The following is a 25578-nucleotide window of genomic DNA, read 5'->3' on the forward strand; positions in this document are numbered from 1 at the left end:
CCCCAGGCTAGAGCTAATTCTATATAGGCTTGCAATTAGAGACAGACCATCTTTGGGAGAGTTTCTGTGGAGGAAGCTGGGAGGAGATAGATAGTTTAGTGAGAGATTGGCCCTGCCCAGTAAACGGAGCCATTTCTAGCTGATGCACAAGACAATAGGGAATCACTGTGCTCTCTTAGGCTAGAGTGTGATATGAAAACTGTCAACACAATGTAAGCTTGGAACCAGAATGTCCAATTAATGATAAAATGTCTCCCGAGATGAGATATGAGGATCATTTCAGCTCATGAGAGCTTGGTGAGTCTTGGGCACCGCCCATGTTCTCATCGTGTATAAACTTTATAGAAGTCAGTTGGGTATGGTTTGGCTCTTTTGTTAAGGCATCTCCGCCCAGTCACCCCAAGAAAAAAATAATAGCTTCCTTTAGTTATATGGTTATAGGATGCAGGTATCTGAAAGGTTTTGCTCTATAGCACAAATGTCAAATAAAGTGTCCCATAAAGGTTCAGAGTTAGAGAGAACCTTGATCCATTAACCTTAACATACTGGAGAACTAAAGACCTAGTTTATTAACATTTTCCAACTCCTGTCTGCTCCTGAATAGTCATTATGGTACATTATACTTTAATGTGACTCTTTTTTTTCCCAAAATAGTAAAGGGGGACCCAATGTACTACTTGATTTTGTGTGTTCTTTCTTTGTTGTTGTGTAGTATAATGTCCCCAGGCACATGCTGCTTCTGAGCTTTAATTACACTTTTAACCCAGCCCTTTATGTCTGGGTCCTTAATGTCCAAGCTCCTATATAATTACCCAGTTGGCTGTGTGGGAATGAGACAAATATTTCTTGCATGACTTTACCCTATACATTACTATAGTGCTGCACTCAGGACACTTCCCGAGCTTGGAGCTGTGCTCTCCACTTGAAAAGACCCAACAAAGAGAGACTCCCAATCATTGGCTAAATTCAGATGAACAGTGACTTGATCCAGCTGAAGTCCCCTGAGCTCTTGGGGGAGGATTTGAATTTGGCATTGGAGACTTGGTCCAGAGCCTGACAGGGACTTGGGAACATTTCCCTTTCTATCCAGCTGTGTGTGCACATCCCAAGCTATGCCTCTCCCTACAGTTGTGAAGTATGAATTCCTTAGTATTTAAAAGGGGCCAGATTTCTAACTGAGACCTCCTGGAGGAGGAAGTCACCACGTTTTACTAAACCAGAAAAACATTGCTGATGCTGGTTGCTAAGAGACATCAGCATGTAAAGGGGGAAAACAAGGGTGAAAGGGAAGGGCTGTGGCCACTTAGTCAGGGTCCTCCATTTAATTCTGGGTTGTCTTAGTTCACTAAAACAAGATGCAGGACCCTGAGTCCCCTAAAGTTAACCTCCTCCATCTCTCCCTGGAAGCCAAACTTCTGTCCCTTCATCAGAACTAGAATGATTTCCATCACATTCCATAATCCAAGAAATAATTTCTATCTCATCCTTTTTGTGTATGATATAGAGAAAGCATTGTGATTTTTGTGATTGATTCCATGACATGCATTAAATATTCACATCTTATCAAAGAGAAGAAAGGAGGAAACATCATCTTGAAATCTAAGTATCTAGCAATGATTACCAGTGTTTTATGCTCACTACTGTAGATCCTTTCCATATGTGGCTAAAAACCCCACATATACATTTATGTATAGACAATTATATATTATTTGCTATGAACAGGTTATTTTAAAATCTGATTTGATTTTCTTTCTGTTCAATTCTATGTTGTATTTTTCTTTTAATAAGTGTAAATATATGCCACTCTCTTGGAGGGTTTGTTAGTATTCCATTATAGAATAGTGAATATTCAATAGTTTGCTAAAATAAGTTCTGATCAATTAACACCAGTGACATCCCTTTATCACCACCGCCACCTGAGTACCTGTCCCATTTTCTTTTTAGGAGACTGTCGGAGCCCCCTATAGTGTCTATAGTTCAGTATTGATTAAGTGTCCCCTGTTGCCCTTGAGAACTTGTGTACAGTTCACAATCCTGCCAGCGGTGGGTAAAGCACCACAAAAGTAAGGATGGAAATGGGTTTTCCCCGTTCTTAGCATTTCTTTCTAAATTTGCCTGTTCTAGAAATTTACCTCTAATATCTCAAAGACAAATGTCACTTACATAAAGTGGTGTAGGTTCAGTATTGAACCATGTCCACATTCTAAAATAAGTTATTAAATTTAAGATGTATGACACTTGGAATAAAATCAGCACTCACTTAGATTCCACTGTTTCTGAGATTAATAAGGCTAAAGTTACTTTGTTTTTCTGATAAATTCAGTAGAAAGTCAGGTCAAGGGACTGGTGTAGACACAGGGTACCAGGATTTCATCGAGACAAATTCATCCATGCTTTCTTTTCTCTTTTCTCTTAACTAGTTCGAGGAAGGACTGAGGGATGGGTTCAAAGCTGATTGAGAAGTTTCCTTTCTCAGATTATTAGCTAAGGGAACACTGTCACCTCTTCAGAGAGATGATTAGAAGGGTTGGCACTGACTTTCCAGCATGCACACGGAATTAATTATATCTGGCCTCTGAAAACATTGCGTTTGAAAGTGGGGTGCCTCAAAATTGTAGAGGTTAGTAAAATAATAGCAGATACAATCACAATTGAGAAACGCATCAGTAGGATGGAGATTCAACCCAAACCTAGTTTGGGTAAGTGTAACAAATAATCAGTTAAAAGTGTAGTTTATACCTAGTATTAAAGTTGTGTGTGTGTGTGTGTGTGTGTGTGTGTGTGTGTGTGTGTATAAGTGGCAAAGGATCGGCAAGGAAACTGGTAATCAGGATGAAAGTTTAGTGAGTTGTGAATATTTAGCATTATGAACATTTGCACAACCAATGCTTTTTTAAAAATAATCAATGGACCTTACCAGTGTATTAACTGTCTTTAAGCAGTGTTTAGTACCTAGGAGGACATGTGTAAAGACTTAAGTTCAGATCATATTCTGGAAACTATCCCATGAGTTCCTCTGGCCTAATAGTGACCTTGTGTGTGAGAGAGTACTGAGGGGTTGGGGGAAGAGGCATGGCTGGTGCAGAGGGTTGCGAATGATGAGGCTAGAGCAGAGATACATAAAATAACTGTGTTCACGTATCTGAAGAGCCAAGTTCTCCCCCTAGACTGAAAAAAGGCAAAAGTGGGACAACTGCCTGAAAATGAAGCTACAAAACTCTCACGTAAGCACAAGGGCAGGAGATACCATATTTAAGTCATTTAATGATTGTCGTTTAAGGTGTGCTCAGTTTCCCATCTCTAGTGGTCATGTGTTAAGCACTAGGTCACTGTCCAGAGGCCACTACAAATAGAAATCCCATCTAGGGAAAAGCTTGTACTATGCTCTTTTCCCCAATGCAGATGTAGTGGGTGACATTTACATGGACAAGACACTCCCATCAGTGAACCAGACTTCATCAGAACCTAAACATCTTTTTCAGAGAAGTGCTATACAGATTGATAATGCTAACACTCCTGATAGTCTACTAGTAACTAACACCCATCCTGGTTGTGGCATGAAGGAAAAGGGGCTGACGGCATCCTGGCTCACCAGCTAGTCATGCTTGCCTGATTCTGTCCTTCACAAGTGAACCTCTCAGACCCTGATGGGCCCCAGTGATCAGAGATGTCCATCCCCAGGACCCCAAATGTCTAACCCACATGCCCTTCTCCACCTTACTTCTGCTCTGCCCATTTCAAAAACCAGTCCCCACTAATGTCTTTAACATAGACAATTCTTCTCATCACAAATAAGAAAGTCTCCTCCAAATGACCCCAAAGTGGAAAATGAACATGAAAAGGAGTCTTCTAGACAATAAAATAGTAACAGCCTCTAAGTGAATCAGAAGATTCTCAGCTTAAATTATAATTAGGGAAATATACCTGTGGGATGCTTTCTCACCTACGAGATATTTGAAGATTAAAGGGTTTGAAGAAAGTTCATGTAAGCACAGTTCAAGGAAAGAGGTACAGACTGGATGTTGAATTTGGTGATATCTTTCCAAAGTTAAAATGTTTATATTCTATTCCAGGGATATCACTCAAATCTCTCTTTTCCTAGTGTATTATGGAAACAGCTGTGGTATGTTGAAGCATCCATCCTTGTTGAGAACAAACTCATGTCAGTAGGCAAGCTGTTCCCTTGCCAAAGTATTCTTTGAAGCATTACTGGCAAAAGAAAAGCTGAAAACCATCCAAATGTCCACAAGCGATTCATTCTGTCAGTATTTACTATATGTCTACTACATAGCAGCCAATACTCTAGAGTTTGGGGGTTATCTCCTTGGAAAAAAATGAAGATGTCTGGCCTCTCAGAGTCCCTATCCTAATGTGTCAAAGTAGAACCATCAAGACATAGGGGACATTTGTTTTAATCAATTGTTTGATGTATTTAAATGTGTGTGGGATATACATGTGAGTACACATGCTTATGCCAGTGTGCAAGCATGCAGAGGCCAGAAGATGTCAGGTATCCTGCTCTATTATTCTGTGCCATATATTCTCGAGACCTTTCATCTCTCTGAACCCAAAGCCCTGTGTTTTCAGTTAGGCTGTCTGGTCAGCAAGCCCCCAGAATCCTTCTGTTTCTGTCTCCCCATGCTGGTGTTACAAGTGCACATAGGGCTGTACCCAGCATGTACATGGCTGTGGGAATCTGAACTTTGGTCCTCTAGCTTCTAGAGCAAGTGAGCCATCTCCCAAATACTTTTCTTTTTCTGAGACTTTATTTTACAGGGTGTGGATGTATGTGTGTTTGCATGCATTTTGCCAACATTTTTAGAAATATCGACCAAGAAACCTCAATGTCAGGAGTGGATATTGGGCTTTCCTTTTTGTAATGAGCTTCTGACCTTGCTTAGTTTTGTTATTAGCATATGCGACTTGTATAATAAAAACTTACGGGTATTAACAAAGAAGACAGTTATAAAACCCAATCAATAATGCAGTTAGAGAGCTATGGCTTCTATTTCAAAGATAAAGGAAAAATTCTTTAGCCTGTCTATAGATATCCAAATTAAAGTTACTGGATGTTTAATGCTGCCTAGACTGTGGGAATGGAATCGGAATTCATACTATAGTACTCAGAGCATACAGCTGAGTCTTGAAGTGGGCTGTGGTATTAGAGGCTTTGGGCAGGGTGACTTGTCCTCGCTTACAGAGCAGTAGGAAGGCAGGTAGATGCTAGGCAGGGCCAACAGAGAAGAGTCTTTGGCTCAGTTCGGATCCTGTCAGGGATGGCTTTTCCTTCATCATCTAGAAGCCTCAGCCTCCCCTCTGTACCATGGTGAACTTACTTCAGAGCGTCTTACTTAAAAGTAAGGAAAGCCTGTCACTAACACCTTATGAACCTATATTCTGGAAAGTCCTCAGTGACAGGGAAAAGATTGGAGAACCTAAAATCCTCTAGACTCTTCAAGAAGCTTTCTCCCACACCCTGTCAGCTTTCCCTACGTCTGCGAGCATGTATCTATCATGTATTCACTTGAATATCTATTTTTGTGTAGGCTCAAAATTTTTGTGCCTGTGCTCTTCCAGTTTCAAGGGTATAGGAAGGATTTGGGGGTTCTGTTCTAGAAGATAACTAGGAGAAGTTTTTTTTTTTTTTTTTTTTTAATGTACCTATCTGATGAATGCAATCTAATACGTTGATGAAAAAAATGAACATGATGGGAGTATAACGTCATTTCATCCCTTCCGGAAGTTGGATTTCTGTCAGGTTCACATGCCTAGACTTTGCCTCTGGTTCAGGGTGGTAAGCAGTAAAGGAGGAGGTGTGATCGCTATGGGTAAGACTCCGTGTGTGTGCTGGAGGGATGTTAGCCGGGAGGAGCCTGTGAGACCTGTGTGATAGGCTGTCTTGATCATCTGTAAGGGGCCAGTAAAACCCCGTCCTGAGTGGAATATCTGACTCAGACTCCCCCTCTACTGAGGACTAAATCAGTCCCGGTCAGGGTGGGTTCAGAGTATGCCATATAAAGCCAGCAAGGATGTTGTAGTTCAAACAAAAAGAAGAGATGCATAGGTAGCTAGCCACAGAGAAAGGCCCCAGGGAAGGTTTCAGAGATCTGGTGTTTGGGACACTGGCTGTGAATTCTCTCTTCCCGTTTGCTCTCTGACCAATTGGAAAATGAATGAGTATGTTTACCTTTCTTCCACTTGTCTTACCCAACTTGGAGACCAGGTGGGGAGAGTGATTTGTTCCCTGTCCAAGGCGCTGGCCGTCTCTCCTGTGATGCTCTCTTTCCTGGCTGCCAGGTTCCCTTAGCCCCGCCAGACTATCCCTCCTGTCTGTGTGCACGGGTTCTCTGCCTGGCTCAGGCTGTGCTCAGCGTGGCCAGCAGCTGTGTGCACGGCCTTGCTCCCTGTGTTGTCCTGACTTTGTTTTTAAGGGTTGATGTGTAGAGGAGGTCTTACTGTCACGGAGCAGCCCAGAGGGCACTGGCCCCATGTTCTGCACAAGCATCAGAGCCTCAGTGGAAGAATGTTCCTCTGCCACAGAGCAGTTCTTCTGGAATGTTCATCTTCCCTGGGGTTCCCTGAACATCTAGTCTCTACTGTCAGCAGCCCGGACCGTCTGCTGTCACTCAAGTGTCAGTCACTTTGAGGACCCCTTTCTGTGTGTCTTGAGTCCAAAGATGTACTTTCTTTAGATGCGCTCTCTCTCTCTCTCTCTCTCTCTCTCTCTCTCTCTCTCTCTCTCTCTCTCTCTCTCTCTCTCTCTCTCTCTCTCTCTCTCTTCCCCCCCCTACTGTCACTGTTGGAGGGTCCTTTCCTCCCTGTGACTCTTCTGTCTTCTGTGAAGTCTCTGTAGGTGCCTGTTCCTTCCTCTGCATCTCTCTCGTTTATTATCTACTATCTCGGTCCCTTCCTAAGCTGCTTCAGGTTTCTGAGCCTCAAGGGCTCATATCATCAGGGCACTGGTCTGGCCGCTTCAGTTGTGCTGGGCCCTAAGGACTTCCTTTTACTTTCCTCACAGATAGAGATGATCTGGTGGGGTAGATCTCAGCCACGGAGGACAAATATTGGTTGAATTATGCACCAAATGAAGATTTCAACCTTCCTTGCCTACACAAATTTCATCTAAGTGATAAAATTCGAAAATACTGTTACCGTTTCTTCCTGCCTCCTTCCTTTCATTCACTACTTTTCTTCCCCCTCTCTCCCACTCTCTTCCCTTTCCTTCCCTTCGTCCCTCTTGTGCCCTCTTCCTCCCTCCATCGCCCACTTCCGTCTTCCCTTCCGTCTCTCACTTCCCTTCCATTCTCCCCCTCTCCTGTTCTTCTTTCTTTCCAATTATTTTCTCTCTATTTTATCTTTAGTTTTTGGGTTTTTTTTTTTTTTTTAAATGAGATTTGATCTCAAAGTCAGCTTTGTCGAGAAGCTCCAACAGACACACAGAGACACACAGAGCCCTTTCCCAGTCCAGTAGAGGAGTCCGGGCTTTTTCTGAGACCCTCTATTGACTCTCTGGGTTGAAACAGTTTAGATTCCACATAAAATATGTGTTGTTTACCCAGGCTCTTCATGCTCTGCATACTGTTACAGTCCTTGAGGAGCTTGTCAGTGACAAGTAAGATAAATGAATGAAGAGGACTTTACAAGTGTTTAAAAGCTAAGTATAGCATGTGCTGCCCACTACTTAATTAAACAGACCTGTGCTTAGCCTAGTAGCTTGTTGGTGGAAACTTGTAGGGCCTCCCCCTCCCCCACCACTCCACGGCAGGCCCCAGTACTCAGGATGTTAGAAATTCCTTCCTAGTCTGCAGTTGCTAGCTCCTTAGCCTGCTCCAAAGTCTGGTGTTGGTTGAGGCCATGAGGGCTGTAGAGGGCGGGCTGGCGGGTTTAGACCAGAGTTAGAGAACAGCACAGGCTCCTTTGAACCTTGAGGATTGCAGAGGATGACTTGTGAGTTTACAGTAGGGTCGGGCAGCAACAGGACACTCCTTTGAACCTTCGTCGAGACTTTGTGGATTTCATCCTTCTCACCAGGAACTTTAAACTCCTGTGAGCTGCTTCTCTTTTATGCTCTGGCTGGAGTCTATCCAGAGTCCCAGCTCATTTCCAGACCAATCTTGTTATTTTTTTTTTCTTTTTATCATGGAGCCAATCTACAAAGATCCAAGTCATGGTATACAGGGGTCTCACCAGAATGCTACGGCCCCAGTGATTCGGGCTTCAGTGTCTGTGTCTCAGTTTCCTCCTCAGGTAAGCCAGGATAATAATCCCCTTGAAGGGTTAGTAGTCAGGGATGCACATTGACCCCTCTTTTCATTGTCATGGGCTTCTGTCCCTATTCAAGTAACCCTCCACCGCAGCCTTTGTCACAGGGCTGCTCTGCCATATGACTAAGATGACATAGTGGGTACCCTTCGTTCCTGACGCAGCAAGGACCAGGCAAGCAGAGTGATAACTGTCAACGCTGGCAAGTGGCTCCCTCTTAAAATGGCCATGCTCTTCCTAACACTGTTAGGGAACTCATGCCCCCTACTATGGACCGAGGGTAGAGGTCTCTCCCTGTCAGTCACCACCCCATCCTCAGTAAGCTGTGCTGGCTGGAGCAGGACTGAGAAGATGCTGACTCTAATTCTTATCCATGATCCTCCAGAGAATTCATTCCCCAGCTTTCTAAGATGGCAGTGGGAAGCTGCTATTGAGAGAATCGTCTTCCTTTTCTGATGTTAGCAGGAGAGACAGGAAAAAGAAAGACAGAAACAACAAAGTTGCAAGTTCTGCTTTCTGAAGGAGCCAGGACAGGAGTCAGCATCTGCCTATAGTGCTGAAGACCCGGTTCCCATGCTTGCCCACTCTGAGAGGCAGGAGCTGAGCCTTGTGGAACTGATTCACTCTGCGACTCACAGGGAATATCTGATAGAAACAAACTGAATGCTGGGCAGGTGCTGCTTCTCCAGAGAATATGACAGCTGTCATTCAAGACAGTGAGAAGCCTGCAGTATCTGTAGAAGGGAGATGAGTGGTCTTGGGAATATTAACTCCATACAAAAGGAAGGTATGTGCCTGGGGATGATCCAGTAAGGACTTTATCTGGGATTTCGGGCTAAAAAATTATGACAAGAATTTTTTGCATTTCAAGGGAAGTCATAACAAAAAAAAAATGTGATAGCAGAGTGGGGAGTGAGAGTGGGAGGGAGAAGAGGTCAGTGCATATTGGTAAACAGAGGCAAGACCCTGGCCCAGTTCCCTAGAGAGGCGCAGGTACAGGCCAGCCATGCAGTTAAGCTGCCACACAATTATTCCAGTCATTGGTTAAACTTAATGACTTTTTGAGCAGTTGTCCATAGTAGACACTTGGCTGCACTGATTCCTACCCTTATACAGAGCTTCTGTCTACCGATTCCTATAGCTTCTCCATCTCCTGCTTATTTTATTGCCCACTGTGACCTCATCATTGAAACCCAAATCCTACTCACTGAAGACTCACTGTCGTCTTAGCTCCGTGGACATTCAGAAGAACCCCCACCCATCCTTATTCTCTGGTTGTCAACTGCTTTCCCATCTTTGACTTGTAGACAGGAATTGTCCACTGTGCTTGGACCAGGTGGAGAGAGACATGTAGAAAAATTCTGGATGTTTTAGAGTTCCCCTGCTGGGAAACAGGGAGAAAAAGAAAGCCCGAGAGAAGAAAGTTATAATTCCCATGGTGCAGCGTTGTCTTTTTTCTCGTGGTAACAAATCTTATTGTATGCATCTTTCCCTCTTTTTTAAAACCACACTTATGTAGGTTTTAATGCTAATAACATCCAGATGACTGATCAAAGCTTCATTCCTTACTGCCACCTGGCTAAGCTATGTGTAAAGTTTTAATATTATACTTTTATAGCTACATATTGTCATTAAGCTATGGCATCTACTAGTCAATCAAGGGTTTTCATCTTGTTTTGAAAGCTGCATGGATAAAGTCTTCAGAAACGTTTGAGGGGCTACAATACCTAGCACCCTTGCACACACAGTGTTCATCACGGATCTTAGTTAATGGATGCAGTCTGTTTTCCAGGTTGACTTTTGGAACTGGTAAAAGCCTTCCAAAGTCACCTGGTCTTCCAAAGGCTAGGGAACCTTAAGAAAATGCACTTCGTAACACCTAGGCACTCCTTATTCATAGTGAGGTAATTGGGCAGGTAGGCACTAGATCCAGTTTACTGAGAAATAGAATATTCCTTAAAGAAGAACAAATTGACTTGGCTAGTAGTTCCAGATTTGTCTCAGCAATCATGATGTCACATGTAGCAAAGAGTCTATGACAGGTGGCCAGAGATGGGAGCTTCAGGGTGATAAGTTGGGACCCCAGTGAATCACTAAATGAGTCCCCATGTTTCTAAATGCTATGCGACAGAAAGGTTGTCTATCTTCAACTACCCATGAATTTTTCTGGCTTTTCAGTTAGGTCTGCCCTGAAGACCTGCTCCTTTGTGGTGGGTCTTTCATGTATCCTTTGGCTATAGGGACACAAGCCATCCCACTTGGACCACCTACTGAACCTGTATGGAGTTTGAACAACTGGCATCCTTGTTAAAAACTTTCTGCAGGTTTTCTTCTGTTGACCATTAAGGAGTATTATTTACCATGTCTTATCCTCCCAGACTTTACTTTGTGTGGTAGAAAAATGATATTAACTGGGCAGGGATGAGGGTGAGCAGTAGATTGTAGGGGCAGAATACGAAAAGAGGTCCCTTTTCAATTTGCGTTAAAGGTGCCAGATTGCTCAGTTGTTTTATGGGACATAATATGGTCACCCAGGCTGTAAGAAATCGGTCACAGTTTAAGAGCTATGTTACAAGAAAGATAAATAAAAATAGTCTGAAGTATCAGACCGAACTCAATTTTTCACCTCTGTTTCACACTCTTCTCTCATCCCAGACTAATCAAAAGAAGGCTCTTCCGCTCACAATTGCTTTGTGTACATTTCCCCCAGATCTGGTATTCATATGAACAATGTGGTTTATTTATATTTCAGCACCAAATTGGAAAGATGACATCATTCATTTACAGTCTTCATCCCATGACATGCCTGCTCTCCAACACCTCATTTCAGCAGACACATTTAGGGCTGCATATAGCATCTTGTTTAGCCTGAGCATTCTTTTATGGGACACAGTTCAAAGGTATGGAGCTTTAGGATTGTTGCTGGTAAGAGAATGACCTCATAAAGTCACAGGGGCTCCCCTGAAGGAGAAGGGCATTGCGATGTTTACAATAGCAGTGTTGTTATTTGTTCATCTAGCCTCGATCACTCATTCTTGGGCTTGCCCCTTTCTCCTCCCCCATCGTGGGTCTCATAGCTCCCTCCAGGCCCATAGAATTCTATTTGGAAGAAACTGTTCCAGATTTATTAGTCAATGAGTTCAAAAGTACAGTCCCCCGGCAATCCTGGGATTTTAGGTGTGAATCCCGGTCTTCAGCATCTCGTGTCAGGAGAACTAAGAAGGATCTTGTCCACAAGGGCTCGATTGCCCTGCTCTTTCTCAGAGGCCTCACTTGTCCACTGGGTCCTCTGACACACTAAGTGGACAAATGAAGAATGTAAATACTATCAGCTGCCAAAGGTTGCCTGGGGTTTTTTTTTAATTTAATTTTTAAGTTGGTCTTTTTATATTTTTATTTTTTTAATCATATACATGCATTTTTATGCTCACTTTGGGACCTTGCAAATATTGTACACATTTTAAAAGATGGAATGAATAAATCATGAGGCATCCTTTGGCCGGTCGAGCTGGGACATGAGGTGTTTCCAAAGCTTAACAGACACTGAGTACTTAAGGGATAGCTGTTTCTACCTGTTCAGCTGTTTGCCTTCTCTACTAGCAGCCAGACAAGGAAAGGGGCCTGGAGATTGAAAATTGGAAGACCCAGAAATGTCCACGCCCTTTGTCAATAAATAGCTCTTGGGGCTGAAGCCCCTGTCTTCCTTTACTGGCTGCCCAATGACAGTAGAAATAATTCCTCCAGGGAAAGTTTGAAAGCACAATTGTACTTTGAGAGAATACTGGGAGCATGCACTACTTTTGGTCCATAATGCTCTTTACTATTCAATAATTATTTATATTACATAGTAAAATTCCGACTGGTTGGAAGATGGCTCTCAACTTCTGGCTCTCTGAGAATACTGGTGGTCCCTGCCATCTTGGACTGTTAGAGCAACCCACTCTATGTCCTCAACTCTTGGTGACCTTTCCTATTGAAGGAAGGCATGCAGCCCTGTCTAGCATGGCAGCATCCTCCATCCTTCCAGCCACTCACTGCAGCAGTATTCACTTGTTATTTGCTTCTGCAGTCCAAGCTTCAAAGCTAGGCACAAGGAGAGCTCCTAGAGGAGGCCGAGAGTAGCTCCAGGCCAGAAAATATGCTTTGTATGTATAGTACCCTGGGGTCAATCCCCAGCACTGCTGAAAACAAAGAGAAGGAAGAGAAGGAAGGAAGGAAGGGAGGGAGGGAGGGAGAGAGGGAGGGAGGCAGGCAGGAAGGGAGGCAGGAGGGGGGAAAGAGACAGACAAACAAGAGTAGGCTGCTACAGAAACCTGTGAATTAGTGAGCGTCAGGAATCAGAAGGAAGGAAAGGCCAAGGAGAGAAATCGCAGGCAAAGGACACAGCGTACACTAAGGGGAACGTTCTACAGCGAACGATGGCAGCAATGATGATAGTAAAGCTCTTTGACTGACACTTGCCCTCACTACAATCCCAGGAAGGATCCCTCCCATTTTAGAGGTAAGGACGTCGAGGCTTAGTTAACCACCTTAGGACAGCACCACCAGCAAGTTAGGTGGAGCAACACTTGGATCTGGGCGATCCTATCCTTTAATCTAGACTCTGCAGCTTTCCAGGCTAGCTAATTTCTTTCGTCCTTTTCAATGGCTTCAGGCGGTTTGTGTGTTGCTGTAGCCTTGTTAAGTTAGTTGCCCCCTGCTCTGTTTCTTGCCCCGCATCATAAAGGAATACAGGATTTGACCATGACTCCCAGTCTCGCTTATGACAAACACCACATGATTAGAGCAGTGGGCTGGCTTTCTACTGGCTTTGCACCAATCCTGCCAAGAGCAATGGCAGCTAAATGTCTGTAGACAGCCTTCCCCGAGACATCGTCATCGTGGCCACAGTGAAGCATCGCCATCAGTGTCCCTGCGTTTGGCAGCTTGGGAGTGGACTTCCCTTCCTTGTCCTTTGAGAGAGTTGTGTGTCCTTCTGTGTCTCCATGCAGCCCTCTCCCAGCATCCCTTCCAGGGCTTCCTTCTGACCTTGTCTAGAATGTAGGCTGTGACTGTGGGCACCTTGCCATTGCTAGCTCCCTCTGGATCTCTGATTGTACCTTAGGATGTGTCTATCCCCCACCCCTTAAAAAGAGCATGGACATGTCCAGATGTGGCACACAGTTTCTTTATTAGGTTTCAGTGTGCCTAGAGATGAGGACTTGTGGAGTGAAGTGAAGGGAGCCTTCTCTGTAGGTGCTGTCAGTGTGCCCTGTGTCTATCTATCAGGCTTGTTGTCTAGCTCCTGATGGAATCTTCCCTGGTTTTCCTTCCGCACAGACCCAGAACAGGATGAAGCTGATGGCAGACAACTATGACGAGGACCATCACCATTACCACCACCACCACCATCACCACCACCACCGATCTCCTGGGAGGTCACAGCATTCCAACCACAGGCCCTCTCCAGACCAGGTCAGTTTCGTTGGTGCTTACCTCAAGGACCCCTCTTATGCTTTGGATATTTTAAGATAAAATAAATAATCCTCAAGAAATAATAAACAGCATAAAGTGATACGTTCTTTGAACTGAAACTAATAGCTTTGGTATTTATTTCCATCACTCAAGGAATCTAAATGTTTTCCTTTCTCCTTCCTCTTTAAGGTTTTGTCTTCTCTTGTTTATCTTATGCATTTTCTTTCCTCTCTTCCTTTCTTCTTTCATAGATATGCAGCCTAGTGCTGGCTCATATCTAATGGCTAGTTACTTTGGAATGTCTCTTTGCAAGTTTTAAAAGAAAGCACTTTCTTCCCAGAGCTTGGAAACCAGAGAAACCTTGAGTTTGCTGAGCACTCTTCTAGAAAATCCCTCAGTGTACAAGTTAATAGTGAGGTAAAACACCAAAGGAGCAATCCATTTTGCTGGCCTTGAAGTCAGTGAAGTCAAGGTTTCTTTGCTTTGGAGCCTATCTTCTCCCACGACTAAGAAAGCAAGTGAAAAGATGAAAATAACAAAAACCAAAACAGAAATGCCTGCAGTTTTCAACTGTGTTCACATCCACTACACAAAAATACTATAATGTCCAACATTAAAATTCATATGCAAATTAAGAAATTAAATACAAATAATCAGGACAATGTAGTCAATATTAGTAGTTTTTTCCTTTACTATTCCTTTGTCATGTATGATCGTAATATAGTTTGTACAATAAATTCCAGTAGATCTGGGGCATTAGGAAAAAGCACAGAACCGTTTGTGTAAGGTGGAACATCTCAGATATTGGCAAGAAACACTGTAATATTCACTGTGTGTAGAGAGGGAGTCAGTGTTTGCTGGGGAGGTGGCACTTACTCCTTAAACTGTCTTCAGATGCCTCTCCTCTCTCTCCTCACATCACTGGCATCCCAGGCAAGTTAGTTAAGGTCTAGTCTTTAGAATGTTTTGTCAGGAATAAAACTCCAGGGGGAGCCAGTTATGTAGAGCACATACCATTGAGATCCCAACCTTTGTACCCTGAAGAATTTACCCCTAGAGACCCTAGCACTGCAGAAGGTTTCCTCGTAGGACTTGTGGATTTCCAAAGTCACCTGCAGAAACGCTCTAGTTCATGGACTGCTTCCCTCTGAAACTGCTCCAGAGTCTGGTGACCTGGAAAATGGAAAGATTGATTATATGTCATTTCCTTACTTGTCCTTGTTTTTGTTTGGTTTTCATGTATTTGGTTTTTGCCACTATCCCTACATGCTCACACCTGCTCATCCCAGCATATCTGAGATCACCCCTCCCCCCAGCTACTGCCCTTTGGCACACTGCCCTTTGTTCCTTGGCATTCTCCCATGAAAGGTCAGTGTGAGGCTTCATTGGTGGGAGGCTTGCAGACCTCACGTTGGCTGTCCTTCTGAGCCATGCATGCCAGAAGGCCACCCTGGATATCCTTCTCCCCCAGACATAGTTAATAGCCAGAGCTGGAAGGGCACCAAGAAGAATTAGAGTGAGTCATACAAGGACCTGCTGATATAACCAGTCATGTGTCCTAACATGCCCTGTTGGAAATGATGGCCAGATCAAATCAGTCTGCTTTGTGTATGGTATTTCTTACAAAAGCTGGCCTCCTGACATGTAGGCATTGACTGGCAGTGGAGTGACTTGCTGGCTTAGTTGGCCTCCCATGTGCGTCTACATCACCAGAGGTGTCCACAGAGCAGCAGTGATTGTGTCTGGCTGAGACATATCCTTAGGACCCTAGACACATCTTTGTCACTACTAGAATCAGTAAGTGCTCTGAACAACTCTTGGGCACAGTGATGGTAGCTGGATCCTCCTAGGGGAAACATCCCATGCTCCAGGAAGATGTCTACCTGGCTGGATTTTGGCTGCTAGTAGTTTGCTGTGTCAGCTAATCCCTGGAGCAAATGTCATGTGCCTGTCCTACAAAGAGCCTGGAGAGGAGTGTGCATGCGGGCCAGATAAAACCCTGTCTTCAAGGTGCTTGCTCGCCATTCCTAGAACAACAGTGCCAAGTCCCTTAGTGGCTACTTAATTTTTTCTTGATCCTGTCAATCATAATAAGATAGATTTTTAAAAATTTAAGCTAATTAGGACCGTGGTTTCTGAACTTACAGTTGATAGTGAAAGTGAAATGGCCTTACCTAGGAAGGGACTTTTACAATTTTAAGTTGGAACCACAAAGCTGCCACACTGCACCCTTTCAGTGGGCAAAGGAACGTTAAGCAAGGGCATCTGATGTGATATTTGGTTAGCCTCAGAGATGAAATTATTAGATTTCCTGAGCCCCATTCCCTGCTAGACCATGGCCTCCAGATTTTGGAAATGGTGCCCTTCCCTGTATGTATCAACAGCCTAGATTTCAACTTGGGCATTGTTATGGAGCACAGTTGCAGAGTGTGGCAGTTGGGAAACCTACAAAGCTTTCCCCAAGTGATTACAATTCCTATGCTTGATTGGTAGGCTGTGTGTAGTGATTCCCTGGGGAAGTGAGAGGCCTGTGTCAGAGTGTGCCATCCCGAGAGTCTAGACACTGAGTTAGTTTGGGTGCGATTACGGCTAGTGTCCACTGTGTAGAATTAGCTGAGCTGACTTCAAGGAAAGTCATCTCTTCCTACGAGTCTTCCAGCCCTGGCCTTCTGGTAGTCATCAGGTTTAACCAACCATGTCTTCTAGACAAGTGGCCACAAACTGTTGCCATTGTTTCCTGAGGTTTATGAAGAGATCAGAAGACATGAAAATGAGAAACTACGAAAAATCAGTCACTTGGCTACATTTCCAAAAAACTCAGTTTTCCTCAGGAAACACAGCATTTGCCAGGCACTTGCAGACTTACATTCTTTTTCCACTGCTTTCCTGTCCCTTGGCCCTTCACCGTGACTTTTGATTTCTCCTTGAAAGAAACTGAATCTAAGCATTATAAGTCTAAACTCCCGTTCCCCCAACTAACTTCTAGAACATTAGTCCCATGAGGGAAGTCTTGAGACAAAGATTTGGTGGGCCAAGAATTTTGGGAAAGTACTGTACATTTTTAACTCTATCTCCTAGCATTCTCGTACCATTAGCAGATCAAAGGATCTAAAATGGTGTATAATAAAGAAAGCTCTATAATTTTATTTAATCTAGCATTTCCCAGACTTATTTGATCATGGTTTTAATTTTTTTTTTTTCTGGTAACATCTGTGCTTTGAGAAATTGTGTTCTCAGGCTATTGGGTAAGAAAAGATACTACCTAGTTTAAAACAGTGCTTTCACGGGAAGGAGATCTTTAGGCACTAACCCTAGTGGTTCACATAGTGGGAAGTGAAAGCACCTCTTCTGTTCATTTCCTGGAGAGTGGGTTGTCTCACCAAGGATGTGGATGATCTGAACTACAGGAGTCATTTATGGTGAGGACTCAGGAAATCAAGGACTCTAGGAGGCCAGTCACCCCAGCATGACTACAGCCATCATATGTGTCCAAGTAGAAAAGGACATCCCAACAATGTTGTAATAATGTAGGAAGCCCCTTTAGTCAAGAAGTAGCTATGAAGTACACAGAAAGTATTTCTCGTGGTACAGTCAAGAAAAGTCAATGGAACATGTTGGAGACACATTAGTGACCATGATTATTTTCATAAAACTCAGTGGAAACACAGTCTCTCCTAAGTGCCTCCACACCTGTAGTCATCAGTATTACCTGTTGCATCCTTCCCATAGTATCCTCTCTGCCTTAAGGCATATTGGTGGTACCAGGTCTCTGCTGTCTTTTTTTGTGGCCATAGGAAAAGGCATATTTTAGTAATCTCTTTTCATTGTCTCCCAAATTTGTACTAACTCCATCCATGAGAAATCTGCATGACACAGTGACATGCACACTTAGACCAAGGATAGTCAGGCCAGTTCAGCCTGCCCCTTGAATATCTAGGAATCTCCACATTTCTGTACTGGGTATTGAGCTGGGATGATGGATCTTTAAGGGCCCAGACCTCACTGCTTGCTTATTCTAAATGTACCTGTACATGTAAAGGCACTGGATGGTCTGATTCTAGTGTGGAAGTAGAACTTCAGGGACACAGAACCTGAGCATTTTAGAGCTGGACACCCCAGAGTACACAACACTTTTTGAAGACCAGGAGAAAAGGCTTCTGTCTTCTCCTGCCCTCCTTCACTGAATGGAAAACCCAAGCACAGGAGATGGGGGGCTAGGTGCATTTCACTACCTATATGATTTCCAGATCTTGAGATTTTGAATTTTACTAAACAGAAATCCTACTTCTCTATAAGGGCTATAGAGTCTGGGAGTATGGAGGCATAATACTTGCTAGAATTATAGAAAAAATAGAAGGTGATTGAGTTCTATGTTGATGCTCTTTGTTGGATATTGTGAAGCACATTTCCATCTATCTGACTCCCACATGCACATTCAATAAATGTTCCTTTAATGATCAGTTCCTGTAATATATATGAAAAAGAAGGACAGATGGAAGTGTCCCTGTTATACAGGTTATGGACTGGTATTTGGAGAGATTATTCATGATCTAAAGACATAACTGGGCTGGAGAAATGATTAAGTGATGAAAAGCACCTGCCACTCTTCCAGAGGACTTGAGTTCAATGCCCAGCATTGACTTGAGTGGCTTAGAGATAACTATAACCTATAACCCATAACCTATAACTACCTATAACTGCATAACCACCTATAAGCTATAACTCCAACTCCAGGGGATCCTATGCTCTCTTCTGGCAGCTACAGTGATCATTGGTCCACTCTCTGCTGGTTACTGTGTATGCTCCCAGCATGCCTTGCCTCTTAGCTGTGGTATTTTTGCACAGAGGCTGATGTCCAGGGGACTTTACCTATGACCCACTTTAAGGACCGTAGCACTCACTGCCTTAGTCTTGAGGCTTCTGGGCCCCAAATGTGTCCTTGCTTCTCTCCTTCCATTTGCCAAAGATCTCTAGGTTTGCTAAACTCTAGGAGTTAAAGGATTGACTCCCCACTTCTTGCCTACCACCTCACTTAGAGCTCACACCTGAGAATTGAGCATCTGCTCTAGGTAGAGTACTCAGGTTCCTACAAAGCGTTCCCATGGAAGAGGAATTTGAAGCCAACTGGACAAGTGGGCCATCACTGAGGTCATGGCTGGAGGCAGAGGACCTGTCCAGGCCCATAGTTTTCTGTCTACCCTTCCTCTTATGTTTTTTGTGCAGTTACTGAGAAGGCACAAAAACTTTCAGTCTGCCTTCTGGTCCCTGTGACTTCTGACAAAGCCATTGGAAAGCTCTTGAGACCCCTCTGCCCTTTGTGAAATATGAGATCGGGGCCTTTTATTGGTGTCCCTATGCTTTCAATAGTAGATTAGCCAGAGCCCTTTGAATTTTGACAGAGTTCAGCGTGCTCTGTGGCCCCTAGAAGATGAATTCTATATGTAAAGTTGTTATTCTTAGCTTTTGCTTAGGAAAGGAAAAAAAGAATTTATTTTATGTTTTGAGGTTAAATGGGTGTGGGACAAATGTATACACAGAGTCCTGTGTGTATATATGTATGTATCACTATGTGTCAGATGAACAGAGGACTTTTCCACATATGGAAGAATCTCACACGATCATGTTTAACTAGAAATTTCTCTCCTGTATATGTGTGTGTATAGATGTATTTTCATGTTTACTACATGGAAGAAAAATTAACCACTGTGTATCGGATTTATAAAAATGTAGCTATAGAACAGTAGGGGTGAGGGGGGAAGAGAGAGAAGAAAAAGGAGGGTGAGGGGAATAGGAGGAAGAGAGGAGAAGAGAGACACCCCCATCATGTCTACTTCCCCATGAAGTAACCTAATGAGAAAGTTACATGTCTGAGACTCTTAATATCACTATCCATTTTAGCCAGTGTGTCTGAAGTTCGCCCAAGGAAACCCTATTTTTATTTGTTTGTTTGTTTGTTTTGTGTGTTACAAATTTGATTTCATGGCCCTCATTCTGAAAGAAGCCTCAGCTTTTGGCTTCAAATCCAACAGCTCATGAAGAGCTCTTCTCTGGGTGCTGATGTGTATTGGGTGAGATCAGGGTTCAGAGATTTCTACCACAGCCACTCTGGGGCCAGACCTCTCAGAGCTGAGCAAGCGATTGCCTCATGCGTCCATGGAGCTACATGCTGTGAGGCGCTTGCTTCTTCCCTGGAGTTTCATTGGTCACAAGTTAGATTAGAATATTTTTTTTGAATTTTTCAACAATTGGAATATTGTTTCAAACTCAGCAATTAAAAACATAAATATATGTTCTAAAAAGATAGCACAGATAGCACTTTTGCATGATCTTCACAACATCTATGAGATCCTCAACACCACTAAAATATGTCAAATGGCCTATGCCATTTCTCACCACTGCTAACAAAAAGAGGACGTCTATGTGTTTGCTTGCTTCTGTGAGCAGAAGCTCCAGGGTGGCAGGTAAAGAGGGGAATGGGGACAAATGCTGCTGCTGTGGAAGGTATTTCAGTGCCTCTTCCCTCAGCTAGTAGCTGCATGCTCACCCAGCCATTCTAGGCCCAGGAAAGGAGGCAAGTTCGCAGGCAGGCCCTGGGCTTTGTAGATTATTGCCAGAGCTCTTTAATCTGGGTGTGATGTTAATTCCTCCTGTGTAAGCACATGAGGCAAGCCCTGATAAACCCTGCCGGGATGGTCTTAATGTGTGGGAAAAGAGCATAACTTCTTGGTGTGCTGGGACCCTCGGGATAAAAAAGAGTTTTCCTCAAAGGAGGCTAGCATCTAGTCAGGATTCTCCTGTTGCCCTGTTTGGGGTAAAGCAGGGCTTTCCTCCCTTTACTTTTACACTGTGTTTGCAGTATTAGGACTTCATTAAGAGATTTGTTACTGCGTGTCTTTCCAGTTAGCAGGGCTTTTGGGCCCAGCCTGCACTCCACAGCCTGTCTGTAGGTGGAACTCAGGCTTGGCAACATCAGAGGCTGGATTCCCTTTCACCATGCTGCCGCTTTAATCCAGTCACATTTGTCTAACAGGCAGCATGTCAACTCTCTATTGAAAAGGGGTGGCCAACCTTGAAGCGCCGGGAAACAGGGAAATCCATTTTATATTGCTGAATACCACTGCCTCTCATTTTTTCCCCCTTGAACTGCTGGACTAAGGATCATGTTTGACTTACACACTCCAGGCGCTTGCAGCTCTTCAAAGATAAAGGAACAACAGAGGAAAAGGAGCTGGAGGTGTCTTTTAATACATGCTGCACTCACTCACAAAGTCTGATAGTTACTTAATTAAAAAAAAAAAAACATGTTTATGAAATAATGGCACGGTACAACATTCTGATTCAGGCATCTCTTTACTAAAGAGCGGAGGAAATGCCAGAATACTCCCAGCACAGATGATGTGCCCGTTGGAAGTAGTTTAATTTTCATTCTCTCATTTAGTTCTCACAGCACCCCATGAAGTGTGGGAACCACATGGATCCCATTGTTGTCTGTAAGCAACAGGGAAAAGGGAAAATCAAAAATCTAGGAGATTTGGTGGTCCACCAGCCAAGAAATAGTCCAGCCAGAGCCATGTTAAAAACACAAATTTTACTGTGTTTAACAAAGCCAAGTGTTAATGACTGATAGATGAAGGAGCAAAAATAAAGCCTGTCTTCACTCCCGCCCCTTTTTATGGCTATCTGGCAGTGGCTCGGCTTTTAGCAGATGTTGACTTTGTGCTCCCAAACAATATTATTGGCCAATGGAGAGCCTTCCAGCAGTTTCCTCTTCAGCCCAGAGAGCTGGATCTATTCACCAAAGACTGGCTTCTCCAAATTTCTTTCTCTTAAAAGAAATAAGGCTCAAGCTCTTATATGGTACTAAAATTTTGAGTGAGTACTCCAAGATGCCAAGTTAAAAGTGTGTGTGTGTGGGGGGGGGGGTTTCGGCACTACCGCCAAAGTGTCTATAATGGTTTGGGTGCCTTAGCAAGGGTGTCTCCATGGTATCCTTGCTCTGCTTTCCAGTGATCAGTCTACCTGGCTCCACAGGCTGTTCAGTCTACCTCTTTCCTGAGAGGTGCTCCAGCATGCCTCTTAAAATGTGGACAACTCCCGTCATCTCCCAGTCAACCAGGGAAGTTCCAGCCTTCACTGGGAAGGGTGAGAAGAGCGAGCCAGGGAAGGATGGAGCTGTTGGGATGAAAGAGCAAAACATTCTGTTTGGAGATGGGGCAGTTATCCTCAAGCCTTGGCAGCTCTGGGTGCCAGGCAGCGTTCTTTCTCAGAAGGCTCATTTTAAAAAGCCAGAATGAAGCCTGGCATTGGTACTCATTTATAAGTATCTGTTTAGCTCCTGTGTCTGAGAACTCATCAGGCAGTCTGAAGGGAGTAAAGGTACTGTCCTTCCCCACAGAGATATGGAGACTTGCTGAAGTACTGCTGACCCTTCCATGTGAATAATCCCATGGCCTGTGAGGACCCTTTTCTTCCAAGAGTCAGGGGACCCAACCTAGGTTGTAGCATCATCCACCAACTGGGATCCTCATCACCATGTGAGGAGGGGTCAGTGCAGAGTTCTGAGTACTTCAGAGCTGAGCTAAGCAGAGTCAACACATACTACCAAGGGAGATCCAAATGCGCTTTCTGGGGTTGCGCTCAGGCAGAAATTCAGGTGTCTGTGAGGGTTTTCTCTGACCTAAAGGAGGCAATGATACTTGTGGATAGTTTTGAAACCGCTCAGAAATGAGCAAACATTTATACTTAAAACAGCAAGGAACATGTGTGTGAACCTGGCCGAGGCTTTCTTAGTCTTTGGGAACATGTCTGCCAGTGGCTCCTGTAGGTAGAGGCAAATACAAGTCACATAGGAGGTCACAGCCATGCCTGACTCCTCACCTGGGTAGAGAGCTGATCCATGAACCAACCATCCATGGACAGGACATGTAAGTTGTGAATAAGCAGTCTTTAGAGGGAAGATGTGGACTTGAATGTGGGAGAACATTTCTAGGCTCCCTGGTTTCCTCCAAGCCTGTTTCCCTTCACACACTCTGCAGCCAGAAGTGTCAAGAGGACATGACTTCTTAGAACCTGGACTCAGGGCATGTCATGAACCCCACGCTATAGCCCTGGTTTTGTGACTTGACGTTTCAGAGAAGCCATGATCAAAAGTAGGGGTAAGGGAAGGTCTCCTCACACTGACCCCATCTCACACAGTAAGGATTCCTGACCAAGGGTGAGGCTCACTTGCTTGCAGACAGTGGTAGGTACCCACAAAAGCCTTTGAAAGTGGCTCGCCCTTGGTTTCTCCCTCTTTTCTAGGTAATATAGGTATGACAATAAGGTCTTCATTAAGAACTTAGTCCTCTAGTTTTAAGGGGGAAATCAATCTAATACTCTAAAAGGACTACAGATGTTTTAGAAAACAGTGATGGGCTTGGGTTTGCCTACCTGCTGCACCTAACACTTCAGAATAGAGACCCATTAAAGGCTTACCCTGGGTCGTTTATCATGCCAGGCTATCAAGTTCCTGTTCAGAGCTTCCTTGATGGGCTAATAAATTCTGCCCCCCCCCCAACACACACACACACACAAGAAGCCTTTTGACTTGTCAACAATGACTCAGTTCCTTTGCTTCTAGATCTTGTCATCAACAAACACATAATGAGTAGCCCATCTAGGGAGGAATTTGTTTTCTCTCAGTATTTAGAGAATCCCATTAGAGCCTGGCATCTGGACTGTAGGATTTCCATCAAGGCCTCTCGTCTGTGCCATCATCCTTGGAGCTATAGACGCATCCTGGGGTTGTTTGACAGTTATGCTTCCCCTAACCTCAGAACTGGCTTTTTTGTGGGCTCCCTTCTCTGGGCTTCAATCCACAGAGCACGTTCCCAGCTTCAGATGCTGTAGACAAAAGTGAACAGATGATGGATGGACTAGAGCAGCCTCTTCCCATCCAGATACTTTGGCAACTTCCGGCAGAGCAATTGCTTACAAAGGACACACCAGGGATCAAACACCAGTCAAAATCCAAAAACGCCACTGGAAACAGAAACATCAGAGGAGAAAACAGTCTCTGTTGCATTTTAAAACTCCAAGCGTCTCCAAGAGATGGGGCAGCACATTAGGGCCCAGGTGTCCATGTCTGTTTTGTTGTTGTTTTGTTCTGATGTACATTTCTGCGGGGTAAGGTTGCTGAAGAGTTTAGTATGTGCAAGCAGGGAGCGGCCAGGCAGTTGCAAATGTTTGGGAGACATGGAGCTAGCTGCCTCTCAGATTAGCTTCTCACCTTTGCCTTTTATTTCTCAACTGGACACTCATGCTGACCCAAAGGACCTGGTGATGAGGGGCAGTTCAGGTTTATGCTTTGAAGACAAGAAAGACCAGAAATGGCCACCATTCCCTTTCTATTTTCTTCTAAAATCTTATTAAACTTTGAAAATGAAGAACTTTTTAAAATACGTAATATTCTCAGTTCATGAGAGGAATTTATCCACATTTCTACCATGTTAAATGTTAGCTGAGTTTATATTGGGCTGTCATATTTCTTTACTTTATCCACTAGCATACAAGACGTCGATCTCGACATCTGGTTTTTAATAACCCTCGACATCTGGGAGCTCCTTTTTATCCCTGTGGCAGACGAGGAACAGTAGTGACATTGGCAGTGTATATTTTCAAGCTACAACTCCTGTCTGTTTCAATCATAATTAATTACCACTCTTTAATATATTCATTTGCTACAAGTGATTTGCAGTAGACCACACTTGACTGGTAGGAAAGTAGTGGCAGATTTTGGTGGCACTGGCTTTTCTTTCTTCTTTTTTTGAAACTGAAACCCTATACGAATGGACTTGGAACAAACTCCATGTAAATGCACTGTTGGGTTTTAAATGCAAAATGAAATAAATTATTCTGCAAGCAAAGTTATTTGACAGTCATTTAGGAAGCGGTCAGCAGGAGCTGTGGGCTGCATTTCACAGAAAACCTCCAGTTTCATTTTATAACTGGCACATTGTAGCATCTTCCTGTGCCTAGAGTTTTCCTACAGAAATGACTTTGGGGGTCAAGAACCTTGTGATGAAAGTCAGGGCCTCCATTCAGAGAGCATGTTTACACACATACCCACTGAAATTCTGCATTGAGTTTCATAGGTTGCTAGGTCCCCAAAGCTTACTTAGTACTGCCCTGGGGTGCCCTGCTGTAAACTTGTTTTCTTTATTAACATGAAAAAGGAACATCAAATTTGCTTTTCTACAGAGATAGCCAGGAAGTTCAGTGAGTGTGACAATATACTTTCCTTAGTCCTTTTGGGACTGAAGAAGTGTGTGGCCTAAACATGAGCTAGTAAATAAATATTCTCCTCCAGATTGATCCCAGTACTTGCTTTCTGCCAGAATATTTCTACATAAACTATCAAGTGAAGATTCATCCTGATTTATCTAGTTCAAACTCTCCAGATTGAAAGTCCCATGAGGAATTCTGAAGTTTTGTGAACCATTAATTCTTTTGGCAATCTGAAGTCTCTGGATCTTTTCTCAAAATAATATTTTAAATTCATGAGAGAAGCAAAGGGAAAAAACTATATTGGGAATCAGTTCAAAGAATAAACATCTGATTCCTCAAGTAGATAAAAATTACCTCGGCTTACTGAAGTATATGAAACCACATATTGAACTGTGTGACATTCCCTTTTTGGAAGTCTGAGGTAGGGGCATTTTCATATGATTCAGCCTACTACTGCATCCAACACATGCAATAGTCCAGATCCAAGTCTGAGGAAATGTTCCAAGCTACTATCCCTGTTACATCCAGTTTTGTTTTGTTTTGTTGTTGTTTTTAAACAAACAAGTCCTGCAGACTCTGTTGTTCTTGGTGAGTTGT

At 43.6% G+C, this 25578-nt stretch overlaps 1 protein-coding gene across 1 annotated transcript in view; it reads left to right on the forward strand.

Moving 5' to 3' along the window:
* Positions 1 to 25578, forward strand: part of Erc2 (ELKS/RAB6-interacting/CAST family member 2) — a 913086-nt gene that overhangs the window by 727858 nt on the left and 159650 nt on the right. The window contains exon 18 of the mRNA XM_036199185.1: positions 13582 to 13716. Within this exon, the coding sequence (XP_036055078.1) occupies positions 13582 to 13716 (135 nt within the window). The remainder of the gene's footprint in view (positions 1 to 13581; positions 13717 to 25578) is intronic.

This window comes from Onychomys torridus, chromosome 9, assembly GCF_903995425.1.
Source record: "Onychomys torridus chromosome 9, mOncTor1.1, whole genome shotgun sequence".
Taxonomy (NCBI): domain Eukaryota; kingdom Metazoa; phylum Chordata; class Mammalia; order Rodentia; family Cricetidae; genus Onychomys; species Onychomys torridus.